General features: G+C 33.0%; 1 protein-coding gene across 5 annotated transcripts; it reads left to right on the top strand.

The window, feature by feature from the left end:
- Window positions 1–30: 30 nt before the first annotated feature.
- Window positions 31–9,822, top strand: LOC135844968 (putative sodium-dependent multivitamin transporter). 5 transcript variants are annotated; one of them, XM_065363377.1, is made up of 13 exons: window positions 31–282; window positions 372–473; window positions 687–806; window positions 4,428–4,558; window positions 4,742–4,963; window positions 5,438–5,662; window positions 5,830–5,945; window positions 6,043–6,285; window positions 6,384–6,555; window positions 7,618–7,839; window positions 7,928–8,073; window positions 8,153–8,351; window positions 9,697–9,822. In XM_065363377.1, the coding sequence occupies exons 4-13, from the start codon at window positions 4,451–4,453 to the stop codon at window positions 9,718–9,720; spliced, it is 1,677 nt and encodes a 558-aa protein (XP_065219449.1). In that variant the 5' UTR covers window positions 31–282; window positions 372–473; window positions 687–806; window positions 4,428–4,450; the 3' UTR covers window positions 9,721–9,822. The 5 variants fall into 5 exon arrangements, with proteins under 5 accessions (XP_065219449.1, XP_065219451.1, XP_065219452.1 ...); XM_065363379.1 differs by having other exon boundaries at window positions 4,428–4,562; XM_065363380.1 differs by lacking the exons at window positions 31–282; window positions 372–473; window positions 687–806 and adding an exon at window positions 4,169–4,301 and having other exon boundaries at window positions 4,428–4,562.
- Window positions 9,823–9,913: the final 91 nt, after the last annotated feature.

The following is a 9,913-nucleotide window of genomic DNA, read 5'->3' as shown; positions in this document are numbered from 1 at the left end:
AACATTGAATAAAAGCTACCATCGTCGTTTGTTTTTCCCCAGACGTATGTACTAGCGTAATGAAATTCGCCGAAATGTATTTACTCGAGAGGTTGCACAGAGGTCAACGAACTCGTGAAATATGGGTCAATGAGTATACTCGTACATAAATGAGTCGAAAGTAGGGAAAATTATAATCACGTTGTGGGCTACCTCGTTGAGAACGAATATCGATACCGAAACGTGTGGTGTTCGTACTTGAGCCAGTAACCTACGTAAAGCAGGCCGGTGTTGATCGAAGAAGTGAGTGAAATTTTTTATATTTTAATTACGTGTCGAATAAACCGTTATTTTATTCATAATCATGTGTGTGTTTTTTTTTCAAAAACAAGGAAATGAAGAGTATCTATTTCGAGATATTTTCAATTCCAAACAATTGTAATGATGAGTCGAAGATGAAGAATTCACTATCACGATCAATGATACGAAGCTAAGTAGGTTTTTGTTAAATAGTGCGCTAATTAATGACTAGATACTTTTGATAATGATGTGCACGATGTAGATGATAATTTGAAATAATTAACATGTATTTTTAATTAGGCACTTCCATGATTTAATTCAACATTGCTTGGAAGTCTTCGTTGAAAGAATCGGTTACTAAAGTTTTTAAATGATTAGGTGCTTTTTATTTTTTATTTTTTTTTCAGAATTGAATTGAAAACAAAAGTTATTGCACAGTTCCTTTTCATCAAAAAAATGAAGCATTTAACGTGCTTGCGGTATCTGATATAGTTTAGAAATCCATCAAGGTCATCTTCAAGGTCTGGGTGAGTTGATGACTTGATAAAGAGTAACTGTAAAACTCCGCCGCTAATCCATATACGTACCTATTGAGAATTAATTAGCTGTGTTTGTGCCGACGAAGTAGAAGTCTTTTACTTATTATTTCATTAAATTAACGTTGTCGCATGCAAATTGCATACTCTGGAGAATCGAGGCAATTTCACGTCCTACTTTTGAGGTGTTTCACTTACTTTAAAGTCGTTACGAAAGACAGACCTTAAAAAGCTAATCCGCGTATTCTTAAAAATAAACGTTTATTACTTTCAAGTTATATAATGATCTGTTGCTAGCATGGCGAAGTTACCTATATCAATCAAGTACAGGGTGCCCAGAAATATCGAGCACCCCTAAAAAAGTTTTCCACTAAAATACTTTGGTTGGTCACAGTGAATGATAATAATGATGGCGCATGATTGGTTGTTGGACTGGAGAGATAACATTCCACCAATCATATGCATCTATTTCACGTTGCCAACCTATATTTTTAATGAAAAACTTTCTTTGGGGTGCTCGATATTTCTGGGCACCCTGTACCTACATTTAATATTTGTGATTGGACAATATTTACCTATAAATAGACAGTGTTACCATATACCTACCTATCTACTCATTTTTTTTTCGATGACGGATTAGGTGGATAGTTACGTATAAGTACGAGTATGAGTTTTAAATCAACCAACTTATCTCCATTTTTATTCGATTCATCAATTTTATAGTTGAGCCGTATTATACTCTCAACTTTGTAGCTTCAAATTACATAAGCGGGGCCCACTGTAATTATCTTTATTACCTAAGTTATTAATTATAATAGAAAGATGAAAGAAGGAACATTTAAAAGGACTATAAATTGTGATTTTTGTTAGAATACTCGTAAAATTTAGACACTGCTTTCTTGGCATAGGAGTGAGCGAAATCGCGTAAAAATTGATTCGAATCACGAATCACATTCGATTAGGCGATTCGAATCACCAATACAGAGAATTACGAATCATAATTGTTTTTTTCTGTCACTGTTTTCGAGTTAGTGGACAAATTTATCAAATTATGAATTTATTTAATCTAAATTCAAAAACTGAAAAAACGCTATATGAAATGATTCGAATCACGAACACGAATCGTTGATAATTTTTTAGCGATTCGAATCATTGAATCCTATAAGAATCGATTTAAAAAATGATTCGAATCGCGAGGTGTTGACAAGTTGAAAAAAAGTTCGAATTTGGTCGAGTGAGTTTCAAAATAAAGTTCAAATTTGGGCTAAATTTTCAATTTTATATCGCATGTTCCAACAGTGTGAGGATTGGTGGCAAAGATAAGTGAGTCGGTCTGTGACTACGAATTTGTAAAAAAGTGGTCGAAGTTGGCTCCTACGATCTAGAAACTGACTAATGAAAGTTTTAGCTTCCTGTTTTTTCTTCTTCAAGTTACGTCCAAAGTCATTTTCTGATTTTTAATTGTCAGTTTCATTAATTGTGTACAGAATTTTCTCACACTTATGAGAAAACCACCCGTGTTGTCCGCCATCACAAAAATTTCAGCTGTTTATAAATTGGTTTTTCAATTTTTGACAAACTTTTAAAAATCCAAAATTGACCAAATTTTGGAAAAAATTTAGGTTTTTTATTTGCTGTAAAAATGATGAAAATTAGTCCTGAAAATGATTGAAACTCTTTCTGAACCAAAATTCATTTCTGATCTTTCTGAAGCCAGCTAGAGCATTTTTTAATATTTCCAGAATTTTTTAATCTCTCTAGGGGGCATTGAAATTTATTCAGGCAGCTAAAAAACGAGATATGGATCATTTTTAGCCTGTTTAAGTAATAAGTTTTTCTACATTTTGAGACGATTTCCAGGCAAACGCCCCGAGTGCGTTTTTTTAGTAGTCAAAAAACACTCTATGTGTACCTCAGTTAAATCAGTCCAATTGTAGGATATGAAACAGATTGAAAATAAGCAGTATAAATGGATTTTTAGTTGTCCTCGTTAATTTTCACGACTTCCAGAGAAATTTAAAAATTCTGGAGGAATCGAAAATTCAGCTGGAAGATACAGAATGACCCGAAATTGTGAAATTCAGATAGGGTTGGTTTTAGTTGAGATGGGTTCAGTCATTTACGAAAATTAAAAAAATTTCTATTCGAACAGATGAGTATTTCTTGGTGCTCAGGAATGGAATTTTTCGAGAATTATGTAAGAGACTACTTAGGTGGGTAGGTAATGTTAGTGACTAAAATGATCAGCGATCGTATTGTTACAATTTTATTGTCGATATAGTTTATTATTATCATTAGGTACCTAACCTTACCTATAGTTAAGAATTTTGCTTACTTCGAAATTCACGAGGTATGTAGAATTATTTTCCAATGTTATTTTACAAGCTACTGCAAAATTGTTTGTTGATGGAGTAATCGTGGAATAAAATGGTGTAATTGAGTAATTTATAGAACATTTTCCACTGGTATAGACTAAATATACGTATAGGATTATTCAACTTTTATATAGAACAATTCTGAACTCTTAATTCATCTCGATTGAAAAATCGCTATCTAATCTTGTTTCCCCTTTAGCCTTTACTCTATATTCGTCATTTAAAAAATAATAATAATTTTAAACTACCAACGCCATCAGTTTTTAAAATAAATTACACCTACCTAGAATCGATCGTGATTTTTCAAGGTAAAAATTTTATTTTTTATTCGTGGCCAAAATTCGAAATCAAAATCTAATTTCAGAGAGCAAAACTGGAAGAAATAATTTTTTAGTGATGACAAAAATACCTGAACCTTTTTAGAGGGTCATTTATCGAAGCTTTTGTCTAATAAAACGGAGTGCCATTTTCCTTATTCATATGCCATTAGAACTACACCCTCAATTCTGTCTTCCTACGCACTGAACTCAAAAAAGAAAATTAAAATTTTCGGTTTTCGATTTCAATTTAACTGCAAACGTTTGAAGTTATATTGACATCTGCGCTTTGTATGTCTGCAGAGTTTTCGTGATGCGAAATCGTGGGTGGAAAAGAATGAACGACAACAATTTAAGCTATTACCATCTAATTTTAAGTTCAATTGGAAAAACAATTAAACTTTGAAATAGGTATAATTTTTCAGTGTATTTTTATGTTTTACGATGTAATTGGTGGTGTTTTTTTTCTTCAGTGGGCGAAAATTTATTCTTATAGAATTATTTATAAGGTCGATGTGGGTAGGTATATTGTAAACAGATTTTAAAATTTCTTGTTTTTAGTATAGGTATCTTTTAAGCATTTTTTAGACTTTGCATGGTCCTTTTTCGTCAAATGTGTTTATGTCATCTAAAAATACGAGAATTTAAGCTATCATTCTACCTGTTCAGAAATTATTTCACATAAAGTAGTTCTGAGTTTACATTATTAGACTGGCTTTGTTTACAATTACCCGACAAGAACCATGGTGAATGAGAAATGAGCATGTTAATTGGCACCTACAATTGAAATTAAGGTAATTAGGACAGTTAGGACAAATTTAACAGAGGCGGCGGTGATGTTTGAAAAGACTTTTTTGTAATTCAATTGTTTTTGTTTGGCACCGTGCAATTTAATTAAATTGTGCATTTCCCTTTTACAGGATTTTTTGAAAGGTGACCCAATATGGCGTTTGGATTGATCGATTATGTGGTGTTTGGCTCGATGCTGTTTATTTCTGCGGCTATTGGGACGTTTTATCGATTCACTGGAGGGAAGCAAAAGACTGACGACGTTAGTAAGCAATAAGCATACACTTTTCGATTATTTTTCAATTGGGTACCTGCATCTTTTCAGATGAATTTAGCTTTGGATATAGATATCATCTACATCTACTGCCAAAGTTTTTCAGTGATTTGATTCTCTTGCTTTATAATTTTTTTCATCTAATTAGGTACCATCCTTACAATTTTATAGGAATACTTACTCGGAGACAGAAACCAGAATCCAATTTTGGTCGCTGTGTCGCTGATGGCTAGCTTCATGTCGTCTATATCGATTCTAGGAGGAGATGCTGAAGTATTCAATTATGGAACCCATTTTTACACTATCAATATCGGATGCCAGATCGGTATTTTAATCGCTATGGTTTGCTATGTGCCGGTGTTCTTGAAATTGGAATCTGTTTCTATGTATCAGGTGAGTGTTGACTGTGTGAATTTTGCTGGAGAAGTTTTGTTATGTAGGTGTGGGACGATTTTTGAGGTTAGAGTTGAATCAAGTGGAGGGGTGGGGAAGCAAATGGTCTGTCTTCGCAAATTTTAAAAAATTAGAAAAAGTTAAAAATTGGAATAGCCAACTTGAACGATTTTTTGAGAATTCAGAATCGACAAAGAAATGCAACCATTTTTTAAGGCAACCAATCGAAAATATATAAATTGAAACATTGTGACTGATGAAGGCCATTTTTACCATTTTTTAAACAATTTCCAGAGCTCAAATTCCTAATTTTGATCAAAATGAAGTCAAGTGGTAATCAATTTTTGTTATCCAATCCACTAATTTGAAGAATTCGTTTCAAACTCTCCTCTCTGGTCTCCTTAAGTACGGTCAGAATATGAAAAATTTGTTTGACTGATTAATAATTTAAACCTTTTTTGTAATTTTTTTTAGTATTTGGAGTTGAGATTCGGTAAAACCTTGAGAATCGTGTCTAGTTCGGCATTTATCGTGCAAATGATCTTGTACATGAGCATCGTGCTGGTAGCTCCAAGTATCGCTCTGCAGATTATTACGCAAATGCCTTACGTGACGTGTATCTTAATCGTCGGATTTGTGTGTACTTTTTATTCGACGATCGGAGGGATCAAAGCGGTCATTTTAACGGATTTATTTCAAGTAGGTATATCTACATGAAATCAAAATCGCTGATATTTTTTGCTATCAAAATTTATGTATCCGCTTGTATTGCATGCCTTTCCAAGTAGCCCTTTGCATGTTTTTTTGCCTATTTTCTCTATTATTGTTGTTTGATTTGTACTTTTCTTTTTATTTGGTGCGAATAGGGATCACTCATGTTTATTTCGTTATTTTGCGTATTTATCACGGCTTATCTTCACTTCGGCGGATTTTCGAAAGTTTTTGAAATCGCACGCGATCACGGTAGACTAGATTTTGGCAAGTGAGTTTGCCAGGGCTTTCAAATTGATCTCTGAGCTGTTGAAAAGTATTTACTGGAAAGTCAATAATCGAAAATGTGTTTTTTTTTGTTTATGTAGCTTTAGTTTTGATCCCACGGTGAGACATTCCTGGTTTTCAACTTTGGTTGGAGGTGCCATCCAAGGTATTACGTTAAATGGTATCAATCAAACGCAGATCCAAAGATATCGAACATTGAAGAATCGTAAAGCGGTGAATAGATCGATTCTGTATTTTGGTCCCATCATGATCGCATTGTCCTTGTGTACAATGATGACCGGACTTATCGTATTTGCGAGATATCACGATTGCGATCCTCAAAGGTAAAATATGCGTTGGGGTAGAATGTAAATTAAAACATATTATGACAATGAATTATGATTGTGGGTAAATATTTACATGCGAATTTATTTGTTCTCAGATCTGGCAAAATCCTTAAGACTGATCAAGTTCTTCCATTATATGTAATTGATAACTTTGAACTGCCTGGACTGAGCGGATTGTTTGTTGCTGGCATATTTTCAGCAGCTTTAAGTACCATTTCTCCTTTGTTGAATTCGTTGGCAGCTGTTACCGTAGAAGATTATTTCAAAGTGAGCATTTAAAATGACCACCTCGTGGAAAAATGCCTGGATCTGATCAGATCCATACATTTCGTTTCGTGGATCCAATTTGATCGGATTTGTTCTAATAAGACCTGATCAGATCCAGATGCTCCCTAGATCCAGGTTTTTACCAGATCTATTCAAATCAGAGTTTTGGTCGAATCAAATCAAATTTGACCCCAAATGGTCTCACTCTAAAAAAAATCAAAATGTGGTCAAATTGAGGTAAAATTCTAAACTTTGAATTATACCACATTTTTAAACCTCGTCAGGGTCCTCCAGAGAATAAAATGAAATTTAGCGTCAGTAAACTCGGATATATCACAGTCTGTGAGATCCTTTCAATTGATTTAATCATAAATTTTTGCATTCAGATTCCACCAATTCAAAATTAAAATTTTCTCCATGAGCTGTTTTTGAAAAAAAAAGTAGAATAAAATGTTGACGTACCTACCTAGTACCTACGTATGAATCTGAAATGTGATTTGTAACTTATTTTCGACCTCCTTGATCAACTGGTGGCGGTTTCAATCCATTCTGTAGCCAACAGAAAATTTTTGAATTTTTCAGTGTTTTTTGAAATACAGCCTAAACTGCGCCAAAATGAAATTCAACACCTATGATGAACCTGTCGTTACCATTTTTGTGATCCCTTTGATTGTTTTTGGTATAAATTCGTTTTTCTCAAATTAAATCCGTATTTTATTCTGTCTTTTTTTTTCAAATTGAAGAATTGAAAAATTTGCTGTAGACGCTAGAATAGGTAACTTAAAAAGGCGTCCAATCGATAATTTCAACTTTCTACCTCAATTTGATGTATAATGTTGATTTTTTTCTGAAAATAGAAAATGGTAGCATACTTACCTACTTTGTATTTTTGAAAATCAGCCCAAAATTGAAAAATTAAATTCAGACGTTCAATTTTGGCTGATGGTGTATGCCTGAACGCTGTTTTGATTTTGATTTTTCTGGTTCAAAATTTTTTCCATTAGTTCTGATAGATTTGTATGTTGGAATTTTTTTAATTGTTTGACTTTATTCTATTCGTAGCCTATCTACTTCAAAGTGAAAGGAAAACAATTCAAGCAGAAGACCAGCATAATTTCTCAAATACTTTCACTGACGTATGGTTCCCTCTGCATTATAATCGCTCTGCTAACATTGAATATGAAATCAATGCTGACTGCGGCGATTGTTGTTTTCAACGTGGTCGGTGGGCCTATCTTGGGCATGTTTTCGTTGGGCATTTTTGTTCCTTTGGCTAACCAATGGGTAAGTGTGGCTGATCAGTGAACATTTTTAAAATCATTGTAGCTAATACTTCATTATCATTGTGTAAATGTTTTCATTATTCTTCCAGGGTACTTTGGTGGGATTTATAAGCGGCTTAATAGTCACATCTTGGATCTCAATAGGGCAGCCTCGGCCACCACCAGTTCCATTACCAACTCGTGTAGATGGATGTCCAGCAGGGACTGTTTTACTTAATCAAACTACGCCAATATTGTAAAGATTTATTTTACTTATTCATTCATTTTCAATTTTGAGTTTTCCTACGGTCAGATTTTTTTCTTTGTGATTTCAGAGGACGAGAAAATTACCCTTATTTATTCCGAATTAGTTACCTGTTTTATGGAGTGATTGGATTCTCAGTTACCTTTTTTTTAGGCATCTTATTTAGTCTGATTTTTCGATCAAAAAATGAGAAAAAAATCGAACCAGAGTTATTGCACGAGCTCGTGGCCGGTTCTATGGCCAACAAGAAAACCGAACTGATTACTACTGTAAGTTATTGCGCAGATTAGTTGGATATTATAGGCGCTATTTATATGCATTGTAGTCTTATATGCTGACATTACATGTCAGGAAGGTGAAGGGCTGTTTTTGTCTTACGTTATTTTATTAAAATACGCTCTTAATGGAGAAAATGTTATATTGTACTTGTATAATTTGATTGAAATTGTGAAAAGCAGCTGTGCTTGAAATACTGCTGTTTGACATTTTGGAAACGTTGGCATGTGTCAATTATTCAGTCTCCTTTTAAAGCCTGCATGGCGAATTGGTTTTTTATTTAATTTAGTTTGTCGATAAAATGGTTGAAATTTTGTGGTTGATGATTTTTTGGAAGATGAGGAAAGGGGTTCTTTTATTCGTTCGTTTCAAATCGATGACTGAGAACGAATCATAGTTCGACTGTTTTCAGATATCGTGTTATTTGCTATTGAAAAATTTAGGATATTATATTCAAGTATCTAATCTACTTAATTGTTTTTGAGGTTGAAGTTTTGTTCTTGAGAAAATTTTGAACCATATTATGCTATGAATGAACCGTGTATGACCTTTGAAAAAACGTTCGTTTTTTATTCATCGAGACACATGGTTTGCTAGAAAATAGTATAGATATGTATACAAGTACAGTTTTTACATTTCTTTATTTAAATTTTCTAAATTTAATTTTGTCTATTTCAACCCCTATTTTGTATCATTCGATATATTTCTCATTATCATAATACTTACTTTTTTTTTTCTAAAAAAAAATCCATAATATGTATTTATGTCAATTCAGAAAGAAGAAATACTTATGTACCTACCTAAAAAAGAAAATTCCAAGCAAAAAGAACTTGACAAATTTTTTACTTCTTAAAACCACAACTAGGGACTTAAAATTGTGACGGATATGAAATTGAAAAGTGAAGTGCGTAAAATTTCACCTCAGAAGAAACATTTTTTCTTCGTGAAGGTTTCATTATTATCGTTTCGTATTAATTACGACTAGGCATATTTTTTTCTGGCTTCTTAATTAATAGCAATTCTACGCGACGAGGAAATGCCGCTGGTTGCTTATTTATATAATTAATTAAATCGACTAAACAGAAAAAAATTAATTTGCGATTCAGTATGAATGACGCGTACAGCATTATTTAGTAAATAAACATAAAATCTGTCTACGTACCTACGTCGTTGTACATCAAGTATGTACTTTCTACTCTCTCAAAGTTAAGTATCCGCGTGATTTGTTCCACACAGTTTTAAACATTCGAGTTTTTTTTCTGTTATTATGACGTAAGAATTTGTATCATATTTACGGTGACACAATACTATAATATCTGCGATGGGTTTTGTTTACAGGACAATACTGACGACGTAGAATAAATTAAGAAGATGAAAGAAAAATTCCATATGTACTCGTATCTTGTATTTTTCGTATTTTCTTGTCATTTTTTGTTCAAATAAATATTTTTTTGATTTTTTAAATGAGAGAGCAATTTTTTCCAGTGGGTAACTATGCAACTCATACTGAATCTGTGTAGGCAATTGGACTTGCATGCATAATCTTTCAGCCACA

The sequence above is a fragment of the Planococcus citri genome, chromosome 4 (assembly GCF_950023065.1).
Source record: "Planococcus citri chromosome 4, ihPlaCitr1.1, whole genome shotgun sequence".
NCBI lineage: Eukaryota > Metazoa > Arthropoda > Insecta > Hemiptera > Pseudococcidae > Planococcus > Planococcus citri.
This window is presented reverse-complemented; position numbering and strand designations above follow the sequence as displayed.

Coding starts and splice junctions, on each gene's coding strand:
- LOC135844968 (XM_065363377.1), top strand. CDS start 4,451: ATGGCGTTTGGATTGATCGATTATGTGGTGTTTGGCTCGATGCTGTTT. Junction 5,946..6,042: donor GGTAGACTAGATTTTGGCAA/GTGAGTTTGCCA, acceptor TTGTTTATGTAG/CTTTAGTTTTGATCCCACGG. Junction 6,556..7,617: donor CCGTAGAAGATTATTTCAAA/GTGAGCATTTAA, acceptor TTCTATTCGTAG/CCTATCTACTTCAAAGTGAA.